Source organism: Gambusia affinis, linkage group LG04 (genome assembly GCF_019740435.1).
Source record: "Gambusia affinis linkage group LG04, SWU_Gaff_1.0, whole genome shotgun sequence".
NCBI lineage: Eukaryota > Metazoa > Chordata > Actinopteri > Cyprinodontiformes > Poeciliidae > Gambusia > Gambusia affinis.
The window spans coordinates 30225128-30252612 of NC_057871.1; the positions used below are offsets into that span (position 1 = coordinate 30225128).

The following is a 27485-nucleotide window of genomic DNA, read 5'->3' on the forward strand; positions in this document are numbered from 1 at the left end:
TTTTGTTTTTCACAAAAACATACTTTGTATCAAAGGACCAAATTATTTATGCTTTTTAAATATAAAGTAGAATGCGAATTAGAATATAAATCTCAATTTTGTTTATTCCAACTCACAGTACAAACTATAACTTTTCCTGTCTTGTGTTGGCACATTTCATAGTTTCCTGTGAAAAGACGCCTGTAGACCATTTTCATGCTGTTCAAAGAGGTGAGTAAATATATGTATTTATTCATAAAAGGTGGTTTAGAAACTGCTTATGGATGTAAAAACATGTTACCCAAAAAGTTCTAATATCTTATTTATCTTTTATAGCTCTTAAAATTCCTTTGCTTAGATGGCAACAAAACTCATGTCTCACACTCTTCATTATTACCAAGCCTGTTGTTTCCCATCAGTCTTCCTGGCTGCGATAAAAATAGATTTATAAAATGAGTCACACTGAGCTTGATCAGGATCTCCATTGTACATACGCTATCTAGTGACTGGTAATATATTTACATTCAAAATACAAAAGCAAGAGGAAGTGCAGATGTCCTGAAGCAATCCCCATCAGATCGTTGAGAGCTGCAGGGTGTTGGCATGTCGTAGCTCTTCCTGGTCCTATAATGCAAATCAAGGTGATGACATAAAGGCTCCAAGTTGACCTGCTGGTCTTGTAAACACATAAATGTATTTTCGGTGACTAATCAGGACTTTCTGTTGCCTTCCTTTCATTTTACTAACAGTTTGTATCTAAACCCACCCCTAAATAATCCCGTTTAAAGCAAGGTTTTACAGAACTGTCGCCGAAACAACCCGGATCCAGAACTGCTCAGACACTAAAATTTAGTATCCCACAAACACGCCCAACCTCCCCTCACCCCTGTAACCCTAACCCATTTCTTCAGTGTCCATTTTATATTTCTCTTGCAAAGATAAAGCATTTCTTTCCCATCTGTGGTCTAAGTACACTCAGTAATGCTAAACAGTCTTCTGTGATGGACATGTGACCAGTCCAGGGTGGCCCCGCCTCTCGCCCATTGACCGCTGAGAGGCATCAGCACCCCTCACAACCCCACTTGGGATAAGTGTACATCTTAGGATTTTTCTCACCGAGATAAAACTCTTCTTCCCAACTTTGCTCTAACTCCTTGTGTTTCCATAGCAACTAAAATAAACAAGAACCTGACAGGTTGTTTGACATCATCATGTTAGAGAACCTCTTTGTTCTCATCAATGATGTCATAAATCTTCAAAGAGATACAAGAAGACAAGAATTCTCAGTTTGCTTCTCAACTTGGTTGGAGGTAGATCGATTCCAGAGAGACGACTTCAAAGTGACTTTACAAACCAGTTTAACTGTACACCAAGTCAAGAGGATTTTTGCCTTTGATGGGACCTTGGATTTCTTGTTACGAAGGGAGTTGAAAAGTTGTTAGGATATAGAATAAGAGACGTTTTAGTAGAGAGCTCTGAGGACGAGAGATCAAAATACTTTGCTTTTGACATTGAACCCTGAAGACCAAAAGGACATGGAAGATTCCTCTAAGGATGAGAAAGTTACCATCAAAACCACAACTATGGATTTGACAGTAAAGGCATCAGAAGATTTTGTTGCTTTTGAAAGTGTCAATGTTCCTCATGACCAAATGGACCTGGATGTGAAACTAAACTGTGACAGCGAGGAAACTGTGACAAATTTTGAAGAAATCTCTGAGGATTCATCATTAGAAGAATCCTCTTCAGCAGAAGAAAAGAAACTCAAATTGCCAGATTATTTTGACAGCATGGATGCGAATCTTAAGCCAACCATGTACTTCTGCAAATTTTCCAACTCAATCTTCAACTGTTGGATGAATGCCTCAACACAAAGCATTATGAACTTGAATATTACCAGAAGGTTTGTGGCTCAGTATCTGGACTTTTTACAGAGATGCCATTATTTACAAGGTTTTTCTTTACATCAATGCATCATTCAGGAAGATATTTTCCCCCAGATGAAGCCTTTGCAGTTCAGAATGAAACGATTGAAGCTCTGAAGATGAAGGATGTAGAACATCAGGACAAGGCAGGAGTCTTTTTGTTTTATATGTTACACTATCTGACCCAATATGTCATTAACACACACTGTGAGCTGTACACAGCTGACTATTGTGAACAATGTCAGAAATCTTCAAGTATTATTTGTAATCTTGGTCCTGTCATTCCTTTACCAAAGGAACAAGACAATACAGCTACTTTCCTAAGCAGTTTTATGTGTGGAATTGCAGAATGTTGTGACACCTGCAGCCCCAACATAAAGACAGAATACTTTAAATGTTTAAATAATTGGAATGCTTTATTTGTTTTTTGATCATGCAAATGGCATTTTTGTTTTTTATATGAAAGTTTGTAAAAATATAAGTTTTTAATCATAATTAACATTGAATTAACATGTTTATCAATCTGGGATTTTATTATTAAGAAGGGTTTATCACGTTTTAAACTAAGGACGATATATTCTTTGGTATGATACCAGGAAGTGAGGGGACACGGCCACGCAGTTTGAACAGCGACATCTGGTGGCAATTGGCAGTTAATGAAGAAAGTGAATTATTTTAAGGCGCAATTTTCGGTTTTGTACACTGGTGTCGTGATCACAAAATTGAAATTACAGTTTAAACAAATTACAATGGCCACTAGAGCACAAGAAAATTCTAAGGGATGTTTACAGCCTTGCCCACCATCCGATAGAGAAAATATCAAAATAACCAAGTCAAAACAATAAACAAGAGCCTTGATCTGTACGTTAAACATGTTTAATTTCACTTTTTTTTTAACACTTATTCCAGGCTGAATCATTACCACAGTTTTGACATGTAAATTGTTAATATCAGTTAAAACTATCAGAAAATAAAAACACGATAGAAAACACTGTCTCACATCTGCACACAGGTATATGAAGTCCTGTAGGGTTCTCTCTCTCTCTTCCACACACACACGCACGCGCGCGCGCACACACACACCCACACACACAAATTACTGGGTTTTTTTACACTTTATCCTACTGCACACAATGTGAGATACAACTCAGGATTCAGGAGAACAGACGACACTGAAATAGTTGTTAAAGCATTGCAATACAGAGTCATTCATCATTAATGTGTTCTCCTCATCCTCCAAAAAGAAAAAACTAGCTTGTCATTATGAATCTTTAAAGTCTTCTTTTAAAAGACAGAGAAAATAATAATAATAAAAAAAAACATAGAGTGGTATGACGTTTTTTTTAAGAGTTTATAAATATGAAAGGCCACTCATCAGTGACTTGTCCCACAGATCTTAACATCATTTGCATTAATGGTGCAAGAAAACACGGTTAAGTCGTAGAACATAGGTAGCATCGTAACACAGACATTTCTCTTCCTAGTAAAACCACACGTGTGAGATTGTCTCGCTACTACGAGAGGTGGCCATTGTTTAAGTTAAGCAGACAATATTAAAATCTTCTATACAAACAGTGGGTGAGAAGATGTGTCTATACTGCGTCACCTATAATGCAAATCAGTGTGAGGAGATTGTAGCGTTGCCCCAGCTCTTGATGTCGACAGGACTAAATGATAGAACGAGAGATTTTAAACAATGCCCCAACGCCCATAAGGCATGTACAAGAATCAGAATCATGCCACGCCGTGTGTGTGCAGCCGCGATATGGACGTGACTCGGGCTATTCAGGCAGCCCAGACGCACCGATCGACCAACACTGAGAGAACATCAGGCAATCACGCTGCAGAGACGCCACACACACACGGGTTCACAACTGCAGTTTGATATTTTACACTGTACAGAGTTTCAGGTGGCAGTGTCCCGTCACAGGCAGTGAGTTTTACTTCTTCATCTCATAGAGTCATCTCCCGCAGAACTTGTGCTTGAGTAAAAAAAAAGAAAAAAAACAAAACAAAACAAAAAAACCCAACTTAAAAACGTTATCCCAATGGTGCAAGGCAAGATTAACTGCTTAAAAAAACCTCCAGCAGGAAAGGTTCAGGAATATAAAAGAAGAAAATGACAACTATTCTTGGTCACAGTATCACATCCTAAATAAACAAAACAAACAACAACAACAAAAAAAAACATCACCATGTGATGAGTTAATGATTTTAAGTAACACTATTTTCTGTGACCCAATTACCATTCAGGGACAACAGAAATTTGCTTTGTGAATGTATGTTTTCCCACATTTCAACCACAAACCTCAAGGTATTTAATTGGAGCTTCATGTGGCAGACACAACAGACTGAAGAATGAATACTTTACTTTTTTTTTGACAAATAACATAAAGGATGTGGCCCTCCTGTGTATTTAATCCCCTTTACTCCGACATCCAGTGGAACCAAGAGCTTTCAGAAGTCTACTACTTAGTAAAAGGAGTCGTTTCGAGTCATTATGAATTTCCTGTGGAGTCCTCAGAGGTTTGCAAGAGGAGATTAGTGAACAAACAGCATCATGAAAAAGACAAGACATGTAGGAGACCACCCAAATGACAGGCAGAGGGCGCTATTGTCAGATAAGAATTAAAGTCAACATTCTAGTCTAAATGCAAAGTAAAATATGAGGCAAAATTATTTCATCCTTTACTCAACATACTCACTGTTAAATAAAGCGGTGGTGGTGTTATGCTGTGGGGGGACAATTTTGTTCAGAAACCTCAAATAAAATGGAGATTGAGATGGAAGTTCACCAAAGCATACCGTGTTAAAGTGTCCTAGTCAAAGTCCAGACCAAGAGTCTGTGGTCAAACTTGCTGGATGCTCTCGATCTTATCTGACTGAGATGGAGCTGTTTTAGTTTTGAGCCTCCAGAAACTGAAAGAAGCAGGCCCTGATGAGGCTGTGGCTGCCATGGCAACTAAAAGTGCTTCAATAACATCGTTTTAGAATTTTTCATCAGAGAAAAATATCCATCCACTTTACAGCTATCTGCTGTTTGTTGGTCTGTCAAATAAAATAAAATAAATTGATGTTTGTGGTTCTGATGGGGGAAAAGGGGAGAAACTTCGAGGTCTGTGAATAACACTGAGGCACTGCACAACCCTGAAGGGAAAAAAAAACAACATTTTTATTCTCCCTCTCCATCCTGACCTTCTGACAGCTTTACATAGCACCCAATAGGCTTTAAATTGCAAATAGTGTCTGCTGATTCCCTTGTCAAATATTTGTCCTATTCCCTTATCGCTGTCAGCTACACAAAGAAACAAAAACAAAAAACAAAACGCTCCTTACATGTTTCATTTCTCTGTCATGAGTCATCCTGAGGCAGTAGGAGATGAGAACAATATCAGGCATCCTTTTATTTTCATTAGTCAGTTTATTTGGCACAAGTTGAGCCTTTTTTTTTTTAAAAATCCACAGCTCCCACTTCCCAGATAAACGTGTGTGTTGTACAACAGAACTCCTGGCTCAATTACTTCAGAATGCATTAATCAGTGTGTGTGTGTGTGTGCGTGTGTGTGTGCTGTACATGCACGTAAACACGATGACGGTGGACACGACGATCCGAGCCTTAGGAGACGAGTCGAAAAGGGAATGTGAATGTGGCTCCTCTCAGTTCCCACGGCGTTCTGAGTCAATGACTTCTTATTTACAGACATGAGCATTTAGTTAGTGTGCCTGTGTGTGGGCGTGTGTGTGTGTGTGTGTTTGTGTAAATAGTACAGTGAAGAGTTTCCATGATGAACACACAGCACACCACATAACCAGGAAGCATTAAACAGTCTACTCCTCATGAAATCAGAATAAAGCGCATGTTGCACTATTTACAGCTCTATACAATGTGTGTATTTGCGTGTGTGTGTGTGTGTGTGTGCGTATCTGGCTGTGAGTTGTTTCAATGGAAAAGCGTCTTGGAGCTGGGGGGCAGGGGGATTGATCAGATACGTCCCAGGAGGAGATTTCAGAGGAACAGGAGGAGGAACAGCAGAGAGAGGCGAGCTGGACGAGCCGCTCAAACCCCATGTGTGGCTTCTGGCTTCATCTTAAACAGATTTGGTGGGATCCTGCTGAGCTCCGTCCTGAGAGCTGTTGGCTGTGAGAACATGGCTGAGGCAGTGCTGTGTTGAACTGGTCTCTAGTGGACTGAGGACTGAGGCCGGGCGGCGGGGTTAGGCCGACTGGCGGGATCCAGTTGGTCGTTGGGAACAGAGCGGCGGTTCTGCTCTGGTCGGTTGGTGGCTAGGTATTTCGCTCTCATACTGGAGGTGTACTGGATGGAGAGAGGGAGTACAAGGAGGAAGGAAGAGCAAGAGAGGAGGATGATGAGAAGCATAGAGGAAGGTACAGGAACGAGAAAAAGGAAACATGAGTTTAATAATTAATCCTCTTTTGAACTTCAGAGCATCAGCAGACAAATCCAGCTGAATCCAAACATTCACATGCTATATTAGAACAAAACACTATTATTTTTTTCCCACCGACTATAAATCACACGGAACTTTTTCTGATTTAGATACATCAGGATTACCAAAACTGCTTATGTTTGTTAAACTAATACTGAGAATGTTTTAGAACTCTCTTCAAAGTTTAAAGTTTACAAGCACTTTGCCGTCAAACGATTTGGTAAAGCTTAGAGAATGATATCAGGTCTTTGTAAGCTTTATAAGAGCAGAATTCAGTGGATGAAACCAGATATTTACACTCACCAAACAAAAAGACGCAATCTGAAATGAAACCAGACCAGACTTCTTGTTTTAGATCAGGTAGAAAAACGTTTCTCAGAAACAGCAGAGAGACCAGAGTAAAACCACAGCAAACTACTGTGAGCAGATTGTGTTTGGAGGGGTTAGGGTTGTCTCGTAAAAATGACTATGGAAATACATGCTGAAGTTTAAGAATGGAACAAAAAAAATCTTTAAAAAAATTCTCCGACTGGTAATTTTTTTCTTTTTCATTTAAAACGCAAAACTGTTTTAGTGTTAAACGACAAGAAAAAATATATGCATATATATATATATATACATTTTTTTTTTTTTTTTTTTTTTTTTACAGTTTATGTAAACATCTGGTGTCAGTTACAGGGAGAAGGAGATAAACACACACATACTGGACATTGGATCAGTCATTTGGACAGCCAGGATCTGACTACAGCAGTCATTCACTAAGTAGCAGCTGATTAGAGCTACATGAAGTTACTATGTGATTCCTTTGAAGTTAGTCTACTTCTGATGTAGTGGGTTAGCCTGGTATGCGTTAGTGGCTTCATGTGGGAGTCACAGTAAAAGGGGTCTTGTGTTTCCACATCCCTGCAGGGGGCAGACGGTCAGCGCTGCCAGTGAAAATAACCAGCTGCCGTCGTGCGGCTGTTTGTGGAAGCTCTGGACGGTGGAGGTGGGAGCAAAGTGGCAGTGTGGCTGCTGGATGGTGAAAGGTGACGAGGGGAGGCACAGAAACAGCAGACACATACACCTCGACCAGAACATGTGCACACATAGACACAGTGTGGAACAGGAAGGAGGGGGAAGAAGAGGAGCTGCAGAGGTCTGGGCTCCAGTGTTTCAGGGGGGGCGAGCTGCATTAGGAGAGGGTGTCCAAACGGTTCGGCTTCAGCTGGCCACGGCATCCCAACGCATGACATCTACAGCCGATACGTGTGAGGGGGTTTCCACCAACAAACAAGCCCAGCAACTGTCAGAGTCACAACGACCGGTGGAGGCGCATCTCAATAAAGTCGAGTTTCATCGAAAAGGGAAATTCATGGATTCAGTTCAATTCCAATCAAACTCCAAACTCACTGGAACGTTTCTAGCACTTATTTTCTTTCTGATGGTTTTCAGCTAGTCGAACTAAAAATTCAGTTTCCCAGAGAAGGAAAAAATGACAAAAGACCAAAGAATTTTAATATATACAGCTCTGTAAAAAATGAAGAACCCACTGCACTGAAAACCTCCTGGTTCTTCCACCAAATATTCATTTCTGAATGAATTCAAACATTAGTATTGTTGTTTCTAAACAAATATGAACTTGTTTTCTCTGCATTACTTGAGGTCTGAAAGCACTGCATTCTATTTGTTGTTCTGATAATTTCTCATTTTCTGCAAATAAATATGAAATTTTTGCTTTGAATTTTGGAGACCTGTTGTCAGTAATTCATAGAATAAATGAACAAAGTTCACTTGACTCAAACATAGAACTATAAAGAGTGAAATCAGAGAAGCCGATCATTTTTGGTGGTTTCTTCATTTCCTCCAGAGCTGTATGTCATGGCCTTCATCCTCCACCAAAGGTCACTGCTGGGGCAGGCGGCAGGTCACTGGGTGCTGCGTTTAAGCAGATTAACAGAAAGTTGAGTGGAAAGAAAAAGTGTGGTGGAAGAAGGATGTATAACAGGGAGATAAAAGTGGAGAGGATTGTGAAGAGCAAAACCCACAGTGGGGTTTAGAAAAGGTTAACCAGGCTGGGACAGACCGAGGAGTCAGAGCCTCCAGACACACACTCACCTGTGTGTGTGTGAACTGTTTAAAGGAGAAAAACCACCAGAGTGTGATTACTGATTACTGATGGAGCTGTGTTACTGCTGGTGTTTTATCACGTCCAAAACCAGCACACACCTGGAGAACCTCATGCTTCTCTGCTGATGAGTTTTATGGAGATTCCATAACAAGCAAAGACTTGAAGTATTTCAGTTTGTGCTCAATGAATTGATATAGTATGAGTTTCACATTTAAATTGCAGTTAGTGGAAAAATGTATTTTTTTTTGATGATATTCAAGTTTATTGAGATGCACCTGAAATTTATTTTAGCTAATAGATCTTACTATGTTTGTTTGCAGCTCCTCCACATAGGTTTTGCTGCTGAACGGCAAAATCGCACGAGTTCAGTCTGAAAAATGTTCACCACTATGTTTACCACCATACATCAGAAATAGAGGCCAACTGTGTGTCCAACATGACACTATAGGCAAATCAAAAAACTATTTCTCTTTCCATTCACGTGCAAATGGTACAAAAACACTCTTCTTTTTAAGCTCCAGTTGTCCCAGGCTGCCAAAATGACTCATAAAGCTTGAACCATGGTCACTGTCTAGATTGAGCACAAATGACACTTGCAGGGATGAAGGGAAAGAGGACTACCTTCCAATATCCACACACAGCATTTCAGACGGCTGAGATAGGAAAAACGTCGCGCCCTTGTTCTTGGCGGGACAAACAGAATCTCTGTGGGGTTTGTTTTGTGCTGTGGGTATTGGAATACAGTAGAAGGGAGCGTGTGATCTAGAAAGTGTGCACTTACAGAGGGTGGAGGGGACTCCCTGCCAATCAGGGGGGTGTTCTCACACCGGGGGTTCTGAAAGTTTGCGTTCTGGCTCCTGCATTGTAAAATAAGAGGTTACTTATTTAATGTGCTCACCCTGCTGCTGAGCTCCTGCTCTGTTTTTGACCTCTGACCTGCTCATCATCACTCTGATCAATTACCGCAATGATAGAATAAACAGGAACCTTCAACTTGGCAATATATAATGTGTACAAAAAGTTAAATATTTCCTATCAAGTAACAAGTAGGAACAAAAAACCGTGAGGAGCCACAGGAATCTGATATATGCCTACATATTTAGATTAATTTATTAACAGTATTGTCTAAAATGTTTTGATTTGATCAATATCTATGTTGACTTTGTAAACAGATAGTGCCTTGAGAAGGTGTTATACACTTCTTCTTTTTTTTTTTTTTACATTTTATCACATTACAAGAACAAGCTTTAATGTATGATTTTTATGCTCATCACTAAATTTGACAGTCATTTTTATTCAGCCCCCTTCAACCAGCTGCCTCTAAATAAAATCCAGGAAAAGCAACTGCATTAAAAGAACAACAGATATCATGAAGAACTAAGAATCACACCGGAAAGGTGTAGATGAAGTTACAAAAACAACGTCCAAACACCAAGTTCCAGTTCAACAGGACCACTACAAGTGAAGCATCCTACAGATTATTTTCTATAAGACAGTGATGAGAAGGACGTCCTGTCTCCAGTTTGTCACAAGCCTCATACTTCACAGTAAACCTGACAGAATGCGCTCTGGTCAAGTGACAGTCAATTGAGGTTGTCCCTTTTGGCCTACAGGGAAAACATGTGAGTTAGATCACTACCAACAATCCAAACACACTGAGGCACACCAGTTTTTTCAGCAGGGATTCAGTGGAACATTTAAGAAGATTAAAACAGGAAGAAAACCTGTCACAGGTTCCAACAGACATCACACTGTCAGGGATTTATCTACCAGCAGGACAACAGTCAGAGCTACAATGGATCAAAGCATTTCCAGGTGTTAGAGTAACCTGGTCTAAGTCCAGAGCTAAACCCAGCTGAGTGTATGGCAACACTTGACAGATGATGTTTCGACACCCTGAATCATTTTGACTGAACTATTTTGCAAAGAAGAACAATCAAAGGTCTGTCCATGTGGAAAGCTGATGGAGGCAGGATTTACATCTGCAAAATATGAACTCTGGGTGGCAGAACGTTTTACATTAGTAAACAATTAAAAAACCCTCCTTCACTTTTGTTTGTCTTCACACTTTTGTTCTCCTTTCATGTTGGCCTATCATTGAAAATCTCATTAAAATACATTTAATATTACTTTTAATGTGACAAAATGTAAAAAAGAAAAAGAGTGTAGCAAAGGCACTAAAAAAGCCATACTAACTCCTCCAGCACATAGTTTCTGCCTGCAGTTAACATGCTGTGCTTGATTAAATTAAAACGTGACAAGCAGCATCACAACATTAAAGTTTTTTAAGAGTTGTTCTGTTCTGAGGAAGGACGTCAGTCCTGTGGCAACCACATGCATGCATGGTGACATTATTAGCTTGTGTTACACGGGCCGCTAACAAGTCTTTGCTGCATTTATCTGATTTCTGAGAATATTGTGGGGATAAACAGGCAGGTCGGCTAAAAGAGGCAGCAGGAGTTTTCCTATCACTTCAACAGGTGATCTAATGAGGAGTTTTCTATGCTGACAGGTTGGTCACATGACTACGCTGTGAATATGTCTAGGTTGTGTACTCTGGGCCACACAAGGCTAGCATCAGCTGCCTACAGCCTGCATGTGTATTGATTCTGGTAGCCTCTGGCTAGCGGCTGGTGCTAACTCACATGTATTCAGTGACGGGGGCATTGCTGACAGTGTGCGCTGTGGCAGGCAGGCTAGCTTCGCTGCCATAGCTGGAGCCACAGCTGTAGAGACTGGGCATGTGAACACGGTACAGGTTATCGTGCACGCCGCGAGAGGCACCCGACTCGTCTTCTCCGTCCTCGTCATCCATCCTTCAACCGGTCAGATTAAGAGCAGTTCATGAGAGGGCATGATGGGTGAGAAGGAAAGAAGGTAGAGGGGAGGGAGATCCGAGAGAGACAACAGAGTATAAACAAGTGATTGAAGATGAGGTTAGGGGAGAGGGGAGGATCATTGAAGGTCTCCAAGAATAAATGAAACAGCCAGCCCCGGCCATGCCTCCAGCAGCTGAATGAGTAGAAACGGGTCATTGACAGCATTCATCTACAGACAACATCTACTGCAAATACAAAGGCCTGAAACAGGAAGCTGCATATTTCATTTTTGAACGCTTTAATTTATGCGCACTGTGTAAACACGTTATCCTTAAAGATAACCATGCAGTCATTGTTTTTATGCATCTATTACTGAGATAGATGTTTTGCTGTTGTTATTTAAAAGCAAATAAGTCTGTCAAAGCAGAACTAAATGTCAAGTAGGGCTGGGCGATATTTCATACAGCATGGAGAGTTTTGTTCATCTTGAGATGTCAGAAATGCAATGAATGGCATCTTCTTTTGATGGAAGATTTGAACTGAATATTTCCCTAAATGCTTCAGTAACCTCCCCCCACCCCTCCACCCCCACCCTCATTTTCCCCCCAGACGTTCTTGGACACAACAAAGCAAAGTAATGAGTTACCAAATGTTCCGTTTTAAACCTGCAGTACGTCACTCTCATTTATTTTTTTAAATCTGCTTTTTACATATTTGTTAAAACTGTCACTATGTTGCAATGGTTTAGCATAAGACAATAAGACAGATAACACTGGGTTACACTGGATAACAATTATTTTCCACAGCTGAATCCATTTTACTCAATCTGGTCAGGTTTTTATTCTAATTTGAATTTAATTTTAGAGGACTCTGATCTCCTGACTGAATTGATGACATTTTCGTGACATTATCAGTTGATTTATGTTAATATTTCTCATTCTCCGTCTCTTTTCTGTCCTGATGGAATCTCTCCTCCTGCTCATCACTGACTCAGATTCTCAGAAAACTGATACAGACGTGAGAACAAGTCATGCATTTTGATGCTCATGTTACTCCATAGATCAGAAAGTTGATGCCGCAAAACCAGTGTGACTTTTGGATTCAGCACATCAAAATGACCCTAAAACAGTTGAAAAAACCCAGATTATTTTATGGCTGTTGACCAGAGTAATTGTGAATAAAAATTTTTTTTTAAATCAAGCGCTTCTGCCTTCTCCCAGTGCTCCAAGTGCTGGGATACACAACTCAGTCATAAACAACCGATCAGAGCCAGGAGGAGAGTCTTAGCACTGTCAATCAGGCTTGTGTGTGTGTTGCTGTTTCAAACAGAAGAAATCAATAAAGGGGTCAAATAACAGGAAATGACCTGCACTTGCACTTTATGAAGCCCAGAGGACTTGAAAGCACCTTAAAGTACATTCAGTCATTCACAGGTTAATGTTAATTGTTTAATAAAGTCCTCAGTCACGTATTTTCTACATCTACTTTAGACGTATAACCATGGATGTATACATAGCAAAATGTTTCCACTCAATTTGCTGATCAGTTTTGTGCTTGGCACCGTCCGGCGGTATTTGATACACTGCTAATTTTTCAAGTTTTCCCACTTACAGAAATGAACTTTCATCGTGCATTGGCAGACCTCAACCGTGAGACAGAATCTAAGAAAAGTGGAAAAAAATAAAATACAATTTCTAAGTCAATAATTGACTTATTTCATGAAATAAATATTTGATCATCTACCAACCAGCAAGAAATCTGTCCCTCACAGCACAGAGCCCTCCCATCCTGCACTCAGGGCCTGTTTTAACTACACCTGTTTAAACTACATACCAGAATAAAAGAAATCTTTCTACACTCTCAAACAATAAGACTTTAACCTCTGTAGACCCTCTGTAGGGGAGGGGCTACAGAAGGACAACAGGCTGTTCGCAAACATTGCGAACAGCCTCATGTTGCTAGGCAACGACTTGCACAGAAGACAAATCGTGTCTGGGTCTTCCAGCATGACGATGACCCCAAACATACAGCCAGAGGAACTACAAAGTACTCCAGTGTCCTGGAGCGGCTTGGACAGTCTTTGTATTTGAACTCAACAGAAAGTCTTTGGAGGGATTTGAAACGTAATGCGGAAAACTATGGGAAACATCTGACCCCTGCAACTGTAATCAAAGGTTTCAGTACCATATCAAACACTTATTTCATTCCATAATATGCAAATTAATTATTTGAAAATGATACAATGGAATCTCAATGTTCATCTAAACTAAAGACTATCTAACAAGCCTTCTGATTTTTAGCCTTTATAGAATAGAATAGAATAGAATAGAAGTACTTTATTCATCCCAGCAGGGAAATTACTTTACAGGGAAATACAAAGAAATTTGATAAAATATTAATTAAAATTTCCTACATGTTCACATTTGTATGGGAACCCTGTATATATCACTATAAATCCCTAATGCATAGTAGCAATTATTAGGCAATATCACCCAGCCCTGATAACAAGAAATTTGTTTATTTTTAACATGCCAAAAAACTGATAAACTGAAAAAATATGCTAAAAACAAAAAATAGTAAAGCAGAAGTATTGGGGCAAAAGGAGGTAATATGACTGAACTGAGCAAACTATCTTCAGACGTAAAATGTAAAAATGTAAAAATGTAAAACGGCCAGCAGCGGAACAAAATGAGGCTTTAAAAAAGTATGTGCTGATTTGGAAGTTGGATCTCTGGCTGCAGTGCTGGACACAACATGTAAGCACAAAATTTCACACTGACATCAAAAACAATTTTTTTTGGTCTTTTTAGTACTTTTGTATCTGCTGTTTACATATGGACACCATTAACCCAGGTGAGAAAGAGGGAAAAAAGAGAGGGAACTCTATTTAGATGAACCAATGCAGAAAATAAGGACAATGAGATATCTCGCCACCAGATGGCGGTATTTTGCCCTTTCAATAAAATGGACAGTAGAGCCTGCTCACTGGTGCATTAATGAACCCAGTGAGGGTCAGATATGAACTTCTCCTTATTCCTGTTGGGCCATATGCTTGGATTTGCTTTGATCCAAACCCAACAGAAAACCATAAAAACACCACTATGGCACAGCTCTGTTGTAATAGGAACAATCCATCCCTGCATTCAAAGCTTACATCTACTGCACCAATAGTGATGCTGAATTATTATTATTTGACCATATGAGTCTTCAGTTATCTCAATATGCACCGTCATTTGCTGAAGCCCGAAGCATTTCCAAATCAGGACAGGGGGAGAGAGTCGGGGAAGGAACAGAAGGAAGAAGTGGGACAAAGAGGGGGAAAAAAAATGTGGCGACATCCTGTTCAACACAACATGGGTGCTCCAAGTCAAAAGAAAATGAGAGTTGTGCAAACAGACAAACAAACCATCTCAGTCAAACTGGCAGCAATGAGGGCAGACAGTAAAAATAAAAAAACAACTGCATGGATGCAGAGACAGGCAGAGGGAGGTATGAAGAAAATACACCCAAAAGCAATGACATGCATGGAGACTAAGGAGGTTCTGTTTAAGGCTTTTTGCGTTGTTTTCCATCAGGCATTAGAATTATTCACTGGAGCTGATAATGTGTGAATAATTAGCGAACAGGTTAGTCAAAAGACAAGGATTTAAGGATGTGAAGAGTTGTATGTGGACTGTATGCGGGTTTTCCATTTCATCATTTGCCTTGACTCAACTCTACTGTCCTACTGAAGACGGAATCTCTTCAGGGTGGATGTGATCAGCTGCTTATTTCCCAATACTTTCTCAAGTTGGTAAAAAGTTTGGACTACAGATTTTTGCAAAGAAAGGTTTTATGTTTGTCATCCTAGTTTCCTCAGAGTTCCTTTGCAGAATGAGCCAAGCCACCAATGGAAAAGTCTCATACCAGCATGAGAGGAACCTTGGAGGAGCATGTGTGTGATACCTCTTCCTTGGCCAGGTATGTGGCACACTGCACACAATAGAAGAGAACATCAGAGCGGTGACAAAGGAGAACAGAACCAGGTAGATAAGACCTTCTACCCCATCGTAGCACAGCCCAGTCAAAGCCTGGACGTAGTCCTTTAAAGAAGAGAGGAGAGGAGAAACGTCAGCTGGGAAGCGCAGATCGAATTTCTGTCACCAAACAAAGCAAACAGTGACTCACCATGTGTAGGCTGCGACAGTCAACCAGGGCGGTCAGCTGGTGGAGACCAACCTCAGTGGAGTTGAGAACCGACTGGATTTGCTCCAGACTCTCCTGCACACAGAGCCAATAGTTTTCAGACTGAACAGACATTCTACTTTATGTGCATGTTCCAGAACTTCTTGAACTTTAGAAAATTGTTCATTTATAAACACAAGCTTCAACATACTGTAGTGGGATTTTTAAGGATATAACAACATGAAAGTGGAAAATATCTCTCTGTTGTTCCAATTTCTACCATTTTACGTAGTAGGACATCACAAGAGATTTTCACAACGTTTCCAAATAAAAATCTGTCTTATCTATCTAAATCTAAAAAAAGTTTCATCTTGGTCTCATCTGACCAGACCTCCTTCTTTGAAACAGCCTTCCAAATAGAGCACAAAAACTGGTGGCCCTTTAAACAAATCCTCCATCCTGAGTTGTGAATCCTTGCAGCTCCTCCAAAACCACCATTGGCTTCTGAACTGTTTCCTTAAATACTGTCCTCCTTGCATGGCCTGTAACTTCCCCTTAATCATCTCCCTGATTTGTCTTCCTGGTCTTAATGATGCCGTTTATTTGCTAATGTTCTCTAACGAATCTCTGAGGCCTCCAGGTCGTATAAGGCCATTTAACTGTACTGGATTTTACTTAGAGATATCAGAATCAGATGGGCCCTGAAAACAAAAACACACCCAAACTTTCAGATAGGAGATAAAAAACAAAAACAAAAAAAACAAAAAAACGGGGAAAAAAGCCCTCCTTTGTGTTGATCTATGACATAGAATCTATATGGTCGTCTGTGGTTGTAGTTCAGGGGACTGGAATATATTTCCAATCCAACACAAATGCATATCAGTGTAAAGCCTACAGGTAGCTGCACTGTAAGCAAATGCACCTTGGCAGTGGCATAATCACGTGTTGCTGATCTCAGTAGTTCTGCCACATCATCCTGCATCTCCACCAAAGCTTTGTGACTCCCTGACAGCCTCTGCGAAAGAAACAGGGAAGTTTTTCAACAGGAAAGGCGTCAGAGAAAACATGTTACTGTGACACTGACTAGGAGACTGACAGAACACAGAGAGACATTTTTACCTGCTGGAACGGGTTCACCTTTCCAGAGCTGCACCTCAGGTAGTACTGCAGGATATCTGGCAGGGCATTCATAGATTCATGTTAGTATAAAAACATCCAATTCATTTGCATTATGCAGTTTTATTATTAAAAAAGGTAAAGTTGGCAATTTTGTTTAGAATTTTACATGGACTGCTTGCTCCTGATGAGGCATGTTTATGGTTATACCAAAATATTGGTGAGTGAGAGTCTTTAATTCTATGATAAAGATGTTGCTTTTCTAATCATAATTAACAAAATTAGGCTTTTTGATAAGATTTACAGAAATCTCTTTTAATATCAAAGTGAAGACAGATTTCAATTAATATAATATAAAAGTAACATATTATATTTTATTTCATTTTCATCTTGTCAAAATAATTTTTGACTGGAACACTGAAGGGTTTTTTTTTAAGTAAATTGCTTTGTCAAAAAAGCTAATTTTTCTTTACTGTGATTGATTTGTAGACCAAATAAAAGGCACAATATTTTTAAACAGGCACTAAATATGGGCAACAGCTGAGTTCTACAGCAAGTAGATAGAGGAAAGATAAAGCTGAAGTAAGCAGAACTATGATAAAAAGGGGAGGGAAGAAATCAGCTCAGATTGCAAAATAAAAAAAGAAATAAAACTGTGCTCTGGATTGGTTCTGTGATGCCTTTGAGACAAGCGGAAGCAAGACAGGGTTTTTGATGCACACCAAGATGCGTTGAGAGACAGCATGAGCTTTTAGATACCAGATTGTCAATCAAACAAAATCCCACTGGATGTGCTCAGCCACACACAAAGAAATGAACCACTTTCTAAAAATAGAAGCCACAGCTGCTTCAGCTGCCAGAAGTCAAGCTGACACGTCTTCGCTTCTTCATCAACCAAAATGGACAACAGTGTTCATAATGCATAAACTACCTGCCGGAAATCAGGAAGGTTGTATTGTTTGGGTGTACGTACCTTGATTGATGACTGCATTGTCTTTGGTTACACTGGTTATGTAGGAATCTGGAGAGACGCAGAAGTCACTGGCCGACTGTGGGAGAGCCAGGGACAAATCAGACATCCAGCAGTAGGGATTACATCACTCTAGAGACAGAGAGCTCAACTGTGTTGCCATGGTTAACTTACAGCAGCGACACCCAGCTCAACACCCAGAGAACCCCAGCTGATTATCAGAGTCAAAACCCCAAGGAAGCACACTCTGGAGGGCGGAAGAAAAAAGAAGCTCTCAGAAAAACCGATAATAAACTTGATGGCCATGCCACATCATGGTTTATACATTTCAGAGAACAAGCAGGGCTTGAATCAGTCCAATCAGAGCAGCTTGGGGGTGATGATGCAGCAGACCGTACCCAATCAGAGTACCCCGAGAGTTGCGAATGAGCCCAAAGAGCACCAGCAGACAAATGAGAACATCGAACAGCAGCAGACCGAGGTAACCCAACCACCTACAAGAATACAAAAAGGAACGCATTAATCCACAAAAAGCATTTCAAAACCTAAAACACGAGCTTCTCGTTTACACTAATCAGGCAAAAAATATGACCTTTATATTCTCACTTTGTCTTACATGCTATCCTGGTAGTTGAAGGTACAGTGCGAAGAGTAATGGAGGCCAGGCACAACCCTGCTTTAGGTATATTTCTGAGGTAAAACTGTTCAAGAGGCCAACACTCAGTTTGATTCTCAAAGTAGAATTATTTTATTGGACTTTTATGGTATTAATAACCAGATTGTGTAAACCAAATCTCTATAAGACTTTATAAAGGAAATTTCATTTAAATGGATGCATTTCAATATAGCAAGACAATAAATTTAAACAAAAAAACAACTTGTTTTGCCGTGTGAGCTGCTGGCGTGCTCGGTCCAGACCCAACGGTCCCACTGAGTTAAAAAAATAAAACATCAAAAAAGTTCTTCACAGAATTGAGTGGAACTAGAGAGAGAGGATGACTGTGGCAGAACTCATGGCTGGGAAAAAGGATAGAAATCAGATATCAGAGGCAGCAGAAATCACCCTGCACGTTTTGTACAGAACATTTCTGAACATGCTTAATGTTTGTCATAGGCTATCTTTAGTTAATAAAAAAGTAAGTCGCTCCTAAGTGCGCCGACCACATCATTGAATTAAGCTCACAAACAAAGGAAGGAGGTCATAATTTTATGCCTGATTAGGGTGTGTTTTATTATTATCAATAAAGTAAATGAAGTCTTGTTGACATAGTGTTTCTTATCTTAAATAAATACAAAGTATATAATATGTCTGTGAATGATAGGACTGGATTTCTAACTGTTTTATTTACTGACCTGTAAAAGTCAAAGGCCTCAGTTTTTTGGGCTAAGTCTTCCAGAGAGATGTCCGTGTTGGACCAGAAGGGGATGTCCACCATCAGCCTCACCAGCTCGTCCAGCTGTCCTTGCAGCTTCTGGACGATGGCCACATAGTCAGTCTGATCCTGGAAGGTTGTCTCTAACTGGGCCAAGTTCTCCTCCACTGTCTGGTTTAAGGCTAGGGTATTGTCTGACACCTAGAAACAAAATGAAATAACATTCACTCAAGTGTGCTTCTATTCATATTTTAGGGTAACATATTTAGTTAGGCTCACCAGTTTCTCCACTCCAGAAACAGTGCGGTTGGCATGACGAAGGGAGTACGCCAGGCGACTGGCTCCATCACTTGACTCCCCGTTTCCATAGAATCCAACAGCAATTCCAGCACTGGAGGAAAAATGGGAACCAGTACATGAATCTTTGACTCAATGCAAACCTTTCATACCAATAGACAAACTAAAAAAACAAAACTTTTCTTTTTTTTTTTTACAATTCACCTTGTGAGCAACATGACATCATCCTGAAAAACTGAAGGACACGCTAAGTTGTTGCCTGCACTGGCTGCCATTCTATGAAAGCTCATACTGTCTGCACCTTGCCTTGCCTCAACACCAGAAGGCAGCACTGAGTTCTCAGATTTCACCCTCATGCCTCAGGCAAACACAGGACTACCAGAGAGGATTCATGTACACCCATGCACACTCTCACACACACGCCCACACACACACATACACACAGTCTACACAATAATTGGGTCACCAGACCACAAATAATGTGGTCCCCCTGCAGGGCTCTGCCCACAGTCATTCAGTACACAGGCTACAATATTTGGGGCTCTTCACTCATAAACAATAGAAACATTTTGTTTCTACTTTTCTGCTATAGCTAATCCAACCCTCCACCATGCTGCCTCCTTTAACCCCAATATCCTTTCATACTCTCCTCCTCCCCAGCACCCTCTGACTCTGCCCTCCTTTTGTGTGCTTTATGTACATGAGTCTACTGTACACTCTGCTGCTGTCTGCCTGCAAGCAGACAGGAGACAGATTTGAAGAGATACATTACTATTGTTCAGACAATTCATTTAGCGCTATTACATATTTATTAGCTCCATTACCCATCTGTCTTTACAATACACATATCTTCATGTATCTGTTTGCCCTCTGTGCATTGTTAAACGCATGAGCAGAGCCTTACCAGCCATAATGAAAAAATAATATGCAATGATAAAATGAATTTATATTACCATATTCACACGGTAGTTTAGACTATAAAGAATTTAATTTTTATTTAGCTTAACCAATTTTGATTGTTATTTTCTTCAAAATTGCTGAATTTGAGCATTTTTCCATTCAAATGCTCAGAAGTGCAGCCGGTGAGGCAGCAGTGAGCTGAGCCTCACCTGGGATTGTGCAACCTCTCACTAACTGCACTAGCTGTCATTCTATGAGAGCATGTTCCTCCTGCCAATAAAATGACTAAAAAAACATTTAATATATGAATTGATTTGACATTAATAAGCTTATTCACATAATGTACAGTGTTTTTGTCATAAACTAGAGTCTGTAACATGTTTTGTATGCTGAGGAGTGATCATAAATTCGAGGAGAGACAGGCAGTTTTCCACTGGTGCCACTGTGTGGACTCAGGCGGGATTTTGCGACTTGGAGAATTTGCAAAGAAGCCTTTCTAAACATGAGCGGTTGACCCCTCACATTCAAAGCCAGACTGCACTGAAAACGTTTGGGATGTTGAGGATAAATTTGGCTTTGCTACAAACAGCGGAGACTCAAAATCAGTATCCATAATGTTAAAGTAACGGAGAACTGAGAGATTTTAAAAGATTTCATTAATACAACTTGTTTCCTCACCAAACAGCAACTAGCATTTTGTGGAAATGATGAGAGCATGGGTCTGCTAATCATGGCAACTATGTTGAACTTTTACATGTCTCCTGAGAAAGATGACAGTCTAGCAAGACATTTGGAGACATCTACTGTATTTTCTGGCTTGTCTAACAGAATACAGAATGATTTAATTGAAGCAGTCGGTGATGTAATGAGAAATTATATTAAAAAGGACATCAGTGCAGCCCCATTTGTTGCTGTAGAAGTAGATGAGACCACAGATATTACAGGCAAAGCTCAGATCTCTGTCATATTGCGCTATGTGGCCAAAACTGAAGCAGGTTTTGAGGTGAAGGAGGTGTTTTAGGGCTTCGATGATGTGAGTGAGGACAGACGTGCTCTTGTGTTGGAGAAATATGGCTGTGTTGATAATCTTGTAGCTCAGACATTTGATGGGCCAGCTGTAATGGCATCAGAGCTTAATGGGGTGCAGGCAAAAATTAAAGAAGAGGTGCCCAAAGCTATGTTTACCCACTGTTACACACACAAGCAGAACCTGGTGCTATTGCATTCATCAAATGTGCCGCACGTTTTTTGGCTGAGGGACTAGGGACATTTTCCAGCAAGTCCACAAAGCGCATTCACTTATTTTATAGAGTTGTCAAGCGCCGTTTACCCAGAGCAGCGGCTGCAAGGTGGAATTCTAATTCTAGGCTGTTGCAGATAGTAAGCATGCACCAAAATGATCTGCCTGCTGTGTTTCATATCATTATGAAAAATCCAAATAGCTGTGATAATGACACACTGATGATGGCAGCAGGATACGATCGGTGGCTGTCAAAAGATTCGACATGCTTCCTGATTACTGCATATGAGGGCATTTTCAATGAAACCGACATACTTTTCAGAGTGCCGCAAAACAAAGTGATGGACATTGAATACTGTTTTGCACACATCCGCGACACAGTTTCAGTTATCGAGGACATAAGACTGGAGTTTGACAGTTTCTACGACCGATTTGAGCAGAAATGCGGCGCAGATGCTTTGACAGAGTGTGGAGGCAGTCGGTTAGAGACGAATGGAGACGCGTGTTGTGCAACATTGTTCATCAACAATCAAATGAAGTATAGGTTTAACTATTTCGATGAACTTCCTTTCCCCGGTTTGGTGGATTGCGCAAAATTCAGTGAAATGTCGCAACATTTTGTTGACGCAAAACTGCAGAATGTTTATCATAAAAAAGTATCTTTATCATAACAGCGCCCGTTTAAGATATACATTTTCTGCCCAAAAGACAATTGCTTCCTATTGCTGTATATGTTTTCATGTAATCTCGCCCTTTTACCTGCTGCAGTCTAGTAAGAACACACTGGAAAACAACTGAAAGAAGTCCACATGTTGTTGACCAAGAGCCAAAAATAAGATTAAGACAAAGACTCACAAGCACATACATGTGGGCAAAAAAAAAAAAGAAAAGCAGTAAAGCATAAATGTTCTGATCTATATTCAATTCTTAGTTAGGATATCAAGGAAAATCACAAAGTATTCAAAATCTAAAAAGATCTCTCTCCCTTTGCCACACACAGGTACACAGAAAGCTTACATGACTGTATAATTCATTTCTCATCTCTGCATCAAATCTGCTGCTGTCTCCATGGCAACCTTTCTCAGCCAGGGACAGGGCCGAAATGGAGAGATAAAATAAATAAAGGCTGAAAGAGATGGAGAAGCGGAAAGGGAGGAAAAGTCTCGAGCTTAGAAGCAGAGAGGAGATGGCAATAACTAAAAGAGGAATAAATTCACATTCATAAACTGTCCAGCATCCTTGTCACCATTGTTTGCTAATTTGTTGTCTTTTCATCTCTTCCTCATCACTGTAGCTGTTCTCTCTTTTTTTTCCTTATCTGTTTGGTTTCTCTGCTTTATCGCTTCTACCTAATAACAAAGAGCTTAAAAGAACAAAACATTTGTAACCATGGAAACTATTCAGGAAGAAATTGTGCCACTTGGAAGATTAACTATAACTCTGGTCACATTCTTACGTTTGTTGAAGACTTTAATTACTGTTTCCATTGATTTTCTTTCCTATTTGTCATTGTCTGAGGCTCTCTGTTCTATTTTGGCTCCATGTTCTACACATTTTCTTGTTTTTATAAGAACTTTTTAATAAGAACTTTTGCAACTTAGAGCTTGGATCTTGTGGGTGAGATACTTAAACTCCACCACTTTGGGCAGGAGGTCTTCTAAAGGTTTAAAGTATTTAAAGCCACTCTTAAGCAATTTGTAAACAAGGTAATTTTTTCTAAATGTTTTGACTAATATCAAGTTGTATTTCAGTCCTATTTTTACTTTTATGGCTGTTTGCTTTTTGTTATTTTTCTTCCTTTATTATGGAAGAAAACTCGTTTACATACTTTGAAGTTGGTTCTGAATCTAGATGAGATGAAAGCAATGGTTTTGTGCTTTTGTAGACAATTAGATAACTAATTATTGCACAACCTAGCCGAGGGTTCAAATTATTTATCAGCAAAATTTCATTGGTCAGACTATTGCACACTTCAGCCTCCTTGAAGTACATTTAGTTCACACTTTGACCACAAAATGTTATATCAAATATACCTAGTGTGAGAGGCATATATATTAACCAACATTTGAATTATTAATACGTCCCCTTGGTGTAGTCTCAGTGGAAGAGGCATAAAGCTAATTAGCGTCAGTAGTCCATAAGGGGATAGGCCTACTCAAGCAGATATTTCAGGGCAAAAACAAGCTCCAGTCGTTTAGCCTCTCACCTGCAGACCAGCGTGGCGATGATGACGCACCAAGCGGTGCAGCAGCAGTCTGCACTGGGCTGCTGGGAGTGAGAATGGGAGTGTGAGGAAGTTTCCTTCTTGCATCTTCGGCAGCAAAGCCAGAAGGAGTAGATGAGGAGGAAAATGAGGTCCAGGCCCAAACACAGCACCGCCATAGCACCGATGAGCAAAATAGACTAAAGAGAAAGAGGAGAAAGAAAGAAATTATTGGCCAATGCAGTAAACACATATACCGTAAGAATCCTGTTCCAGATTTATCACAGGAAAGAGGACAATTTTGGATGTGAGTATTGAATACAGGAAGCCTGTCAGCGAATATGAGCAGCAACATTACACACTTCATATAAATTGAAGAAATGAATGCTAATCTATATGCAGCAGTAAACTATGACTGGAAACTCCACTAAGAAAAAGAAAAGAAACTCATACTCTCAACAGAACAGACCATGTTGACATCCAGAGACAACATAGCTAACTTTGAGAGTGGCCAGGATGCTGTAAGTTTAAGAGAACTCCTCAAATTGAAGAGCAACATAAGAATCATGGAGCTCTAAATATTTCAAACCGTTTCTGTGTTTGACTTACTTTCAAAAATTCAAATTAAATAAAGTGGAAAAGGTGTTTCCTAACATGAGAACAGTTGTAACAGTTCTCCTGTTAGAGTAACAGTTGCCCTGTTACAGTAACAGTTGTCCTGGATTCTGTGTGTAATAACTCTTGCAGGTCTTGCTCCAGCTGCAGTCTGCTGCTTGTGAATCTCCCTGAAATGTTTGAGTGAGCTTTGCTTTACTTTTTGCTGTTATCTCTGTTGCTAGTGCACATATCGCCCTTACATTTTTTTCCTGCCACTTAACTTTCTATTACAATGCTTGGATAAAAAATACTCTGTGACGAGACTGCCACCTAATTTACAATACATCCGGCTTCGCTGCGCAATAAATTTCCACTGCTTTTGTCAGTTCTCTAAGGTTCCACAGCAGTCCTCAGAACAAAAACCCTTTAACTACCATGAGGACGCCGGTGTCCCCATTGACCCACTGACCTGCATGTGACAGTATTTGGGGTGACAGTTAAAGGGTACACAAAGATTGTGTACAATCCACAGTTCCACACTGGTCTTTACCACTGGGAAGAGGAGCATGTAGGATGTGGAAACAGAACGCAGGAAGTCTGTTAACTGATATGGGCAAAAAGCAGATCCACAGGCAGGCCACACAACTGAGCAGAGAAATGCACAAACAAGTGGAGTTCCTCTCTTCAGCCGTTTATAGTTTGGAAATTGTGGTTATCTATTGAATGTTTGATGTTTACAAAACATAAGCAGCACATAATGATGCATTGTACTGCATTTACACCTCATCAAATAATCACACCTCCATGCAGGGAAAGGAAGTGAAGCTGTTCAAGAGCTGCATGAGATAAATGCCAACCGCACAGATCACTCAACCTCCAAAAGCTTTGAAGTGAAGAACAAAGTAATGGAGACTGCCCTGTTACAGTAACAATTGTCCCAGAGAGAACTGAGTTTAGAAGACAAAGGACACATGGAAGTACAGTACAGACCAAAAGTTTGGACACACTTTCTAATTGAATTCAATGAGAAGGTGTGTCCAAACGTTTGGTCTGTACTGTATATGTTCCTTCTGGAGTTGCCATTGCAGGGCAAAGCCATGCAGACACAGGAGGGTTCTAACATTTCATCTGAGAGACTACTTACAGCAGACAAAGATCTCCTGCATCATCATCCTGAAACAGCAGCAATGCAATTGTAGGGCCCCCCGGGGAGTAACACAATCTGACAAAGTCTTCAAGATCTTCCTAGAGTTTCCTGTCTGGAAGGCTTTTTGTATTGACTGCAAATTTCTCCAGTCTGAAAGAAGTTAACTTCCACACCAGGTTTAGCAGGCTGGGAGTCATATTCATGCTTATAAGAACAATGCTAACACATGTGTAGGTGATGGCAGGTGTAATCGCTACAGCATGGAAAATATGCATTGTTCCATCATCATAGCTTTTGTTAATGAACACTAAAGTACTGATAGCACAGCTTGTTGCTAACATTATTAATTTTTACTAACTAGTTTTGTTCACCCTTGGTTTACTGACTCTTCTCTGTCAGGTTGAAGACGATGACCAGGGTAGATCAGGAAAAGACCCTGATGGGACAGGAGAGGGAACATGTCTGTCTCTGGTATTATCCTGTGTTATCATCTTGTGCTTTGGCAAAGCTATGCTTTAGCACCAGCTACACACTGTTGTGCTTCTTGAGTCTAAAATGCAGTTATAATATAACGAACAAAACTAATAAATCTTTCACAGAACTAAACAGAAATGTTATACTTCATAATCTTTTTTAAATAACACAACATTCCATACTTGGGCTTGACTCTTTAAAATTTAACATTAACTAACCACGAACCTTAAATTTTTATTAAAACCTCAGTGGCGACCAACTCTCTGCAACAGCCTCATCCTCCTCTCAGTCACTTTGACAGTGCCTAGATTAACTGTGGGGCTGACAAACCGTCAGAGCAGATTAGCCGAAGCTCAATTAGATGCTAATAAGCATGGTGAGCTTGGCTATAAATGAGTCTGCCCACTTTGATGTCACCATGTGAGAGTGAGCATTAACCCAACCAGAGGTCAGCTTGCCAGGTGGAGGAGGGGCCAGCACAGCAAACACCAAGGCACAGTGATCTACTTTCAATCTGCCCATGTGAAGTGTGTGTGTACGCGTGTGTTGCTGACAAGATCAATCACTTCCACTTCTGTGAGTCGTCCTTGCTCTGCCAGACTGTGTGTGTGTTATCATGTGTAGATTAGACTCATGCAGGACCTGTACACAACTTTTTCAACCCCTAGGCAGCGACTGACCTCAAGCGTATTCTGGCTGTATTTAGTTCTTCTGTAAGTTCAAAGAGCAGCCCCTTTCAGGATTTAAAAGAAAGTCTTTTGTCTGTCCTTTTCAAAGAGCAATGAGATAATTTCTACCACTATGTAAACTCTAGCCTACAAGCTAAAACTATAATTACTGACTTTGCTCTCCACAGCTGGGAATATGTGTTATTTTGGATCACATGGTTCCACTTTAATGATCTGCAGCTGTTTAACTGTAGCTGACTGTGCAATTCAAACAGATGAAGGCAAATGCAGAAGTGTAGACGCAGGGCCTGTGTGCTGTAGCTCCAACAGCCTCTGGATAACAGCTCCTATTTCAGCACTCCAAGAATAAAAAGATGTGAAACGTCATTATAAATTAATGTTTCATCACTATGAAATGCTGAGGACATTCAGTGCGTTGCAAAAATAAACCGGGCCCAGCAGAAGCAGGTTTATGCTGTGGGGCTGCTGTTCTCCAGCAGGTAAGAACTGATGGGATAATAGATGGAACTAAAACCAGAGCAAAAAAGGAAAAACCTGTTAGAGGAGCAAAAAACCATCAAACAACAAAAAAAAAAAAAAACAAGAGACAGGTGAGTGATGGGAAGTTATCCTGCTTTAATTCAGAGTGTAACCTTTCATGTATGTTATGGTGCTGTTTTGAGCTATGATCATATAGGCTAAGAAATTATGGTAAATTCAAAAAGCATAAAAAGTAAAGACACATTTTAAAAAAAAATCACAATGGTTCAGTCAAAGTCCAAACTTAAATTCAATTGAGGATCTATGAATAAACATTGAAATGGCTGTTTTCTCACTTTATATGCAGAATGGTTGACTTTGTACTATTTTGCAAACAATATGGAGAATAAATTCAGTCTTTGCACAAGCAAAGCTGTTATCGAAATACCTCAATACCCTGCAACATAACTGTACACTCAGAATACACTTTATAGAAAATTCTTATTTAAAAAAAATTACGAAAAACATGTTTCTTTTCAATTCATAACTACTTTGGTGTAGCCTGTCAAATAAGA

General features: G+C 40.0%; 1 protein-coding gene across 1 annotated transcript in view; it reads right to left on the reverse strand.

Annotated features, from left to right (window-relative positions):
- Positions 1 to 2764: 2764 nt before the first annotated feature.
- LOC122829457 (protein tweety homolog 3-like) overlaps positions 2765 to 27485 on the reverse strand; it is a 39140-nt gene continuing 14419 nt past the window's right edge. Inside the window, exons 3-15 of the mRNA XM_044114029.1 lie at positions 23548 to 23744; positions 19184 to 19295; positions 18885 to 19105; positions 17930 to 18025; positions 17706 to 17778; positions 17535 to 17610; positions 16565 to 16620; positions 16368 to 16460; positions 15449 to 15541; positions 15227 to 15363; positions 11108 to 11278; positions 9244 to 9319; positions 2765 to 6219 (exon numbers count right to left, since the gene is read on the reverse strand). Of these exons, the coding sequence (XP_043969964.1) occupies positions 6085 to 6219; positions 9244 to 9319; positions 11108 to 11278; positions 15227 to 15363; positions 15449 to 15541; positions 16368 to 16460; positions 16565 to 16620; positions 17535 to 17610; positions 17706 to 17778; positions 17930 to 18025; positions 18885 to 19105; positions 19184 to 19295; positions 23548 to 23744 (1536 nt within the window). The 3' untranslated portion in view covers positions 2765 to 6084. The remainder of the gene's footprint in view (positions 6220 to 9243; positions 9320 to 11107; positions 11279 to 15226; positions 15364 to 15448; positions 15542 to 16367; positions 16461 to 16564; positions 16621 to 17534; positions 17611 to 17705; positions 17779 to 17929; positions 18026 to 18884; positions 19106 to 19183; positions 19296 to 23547; positions 23745 to 27485) is intronic.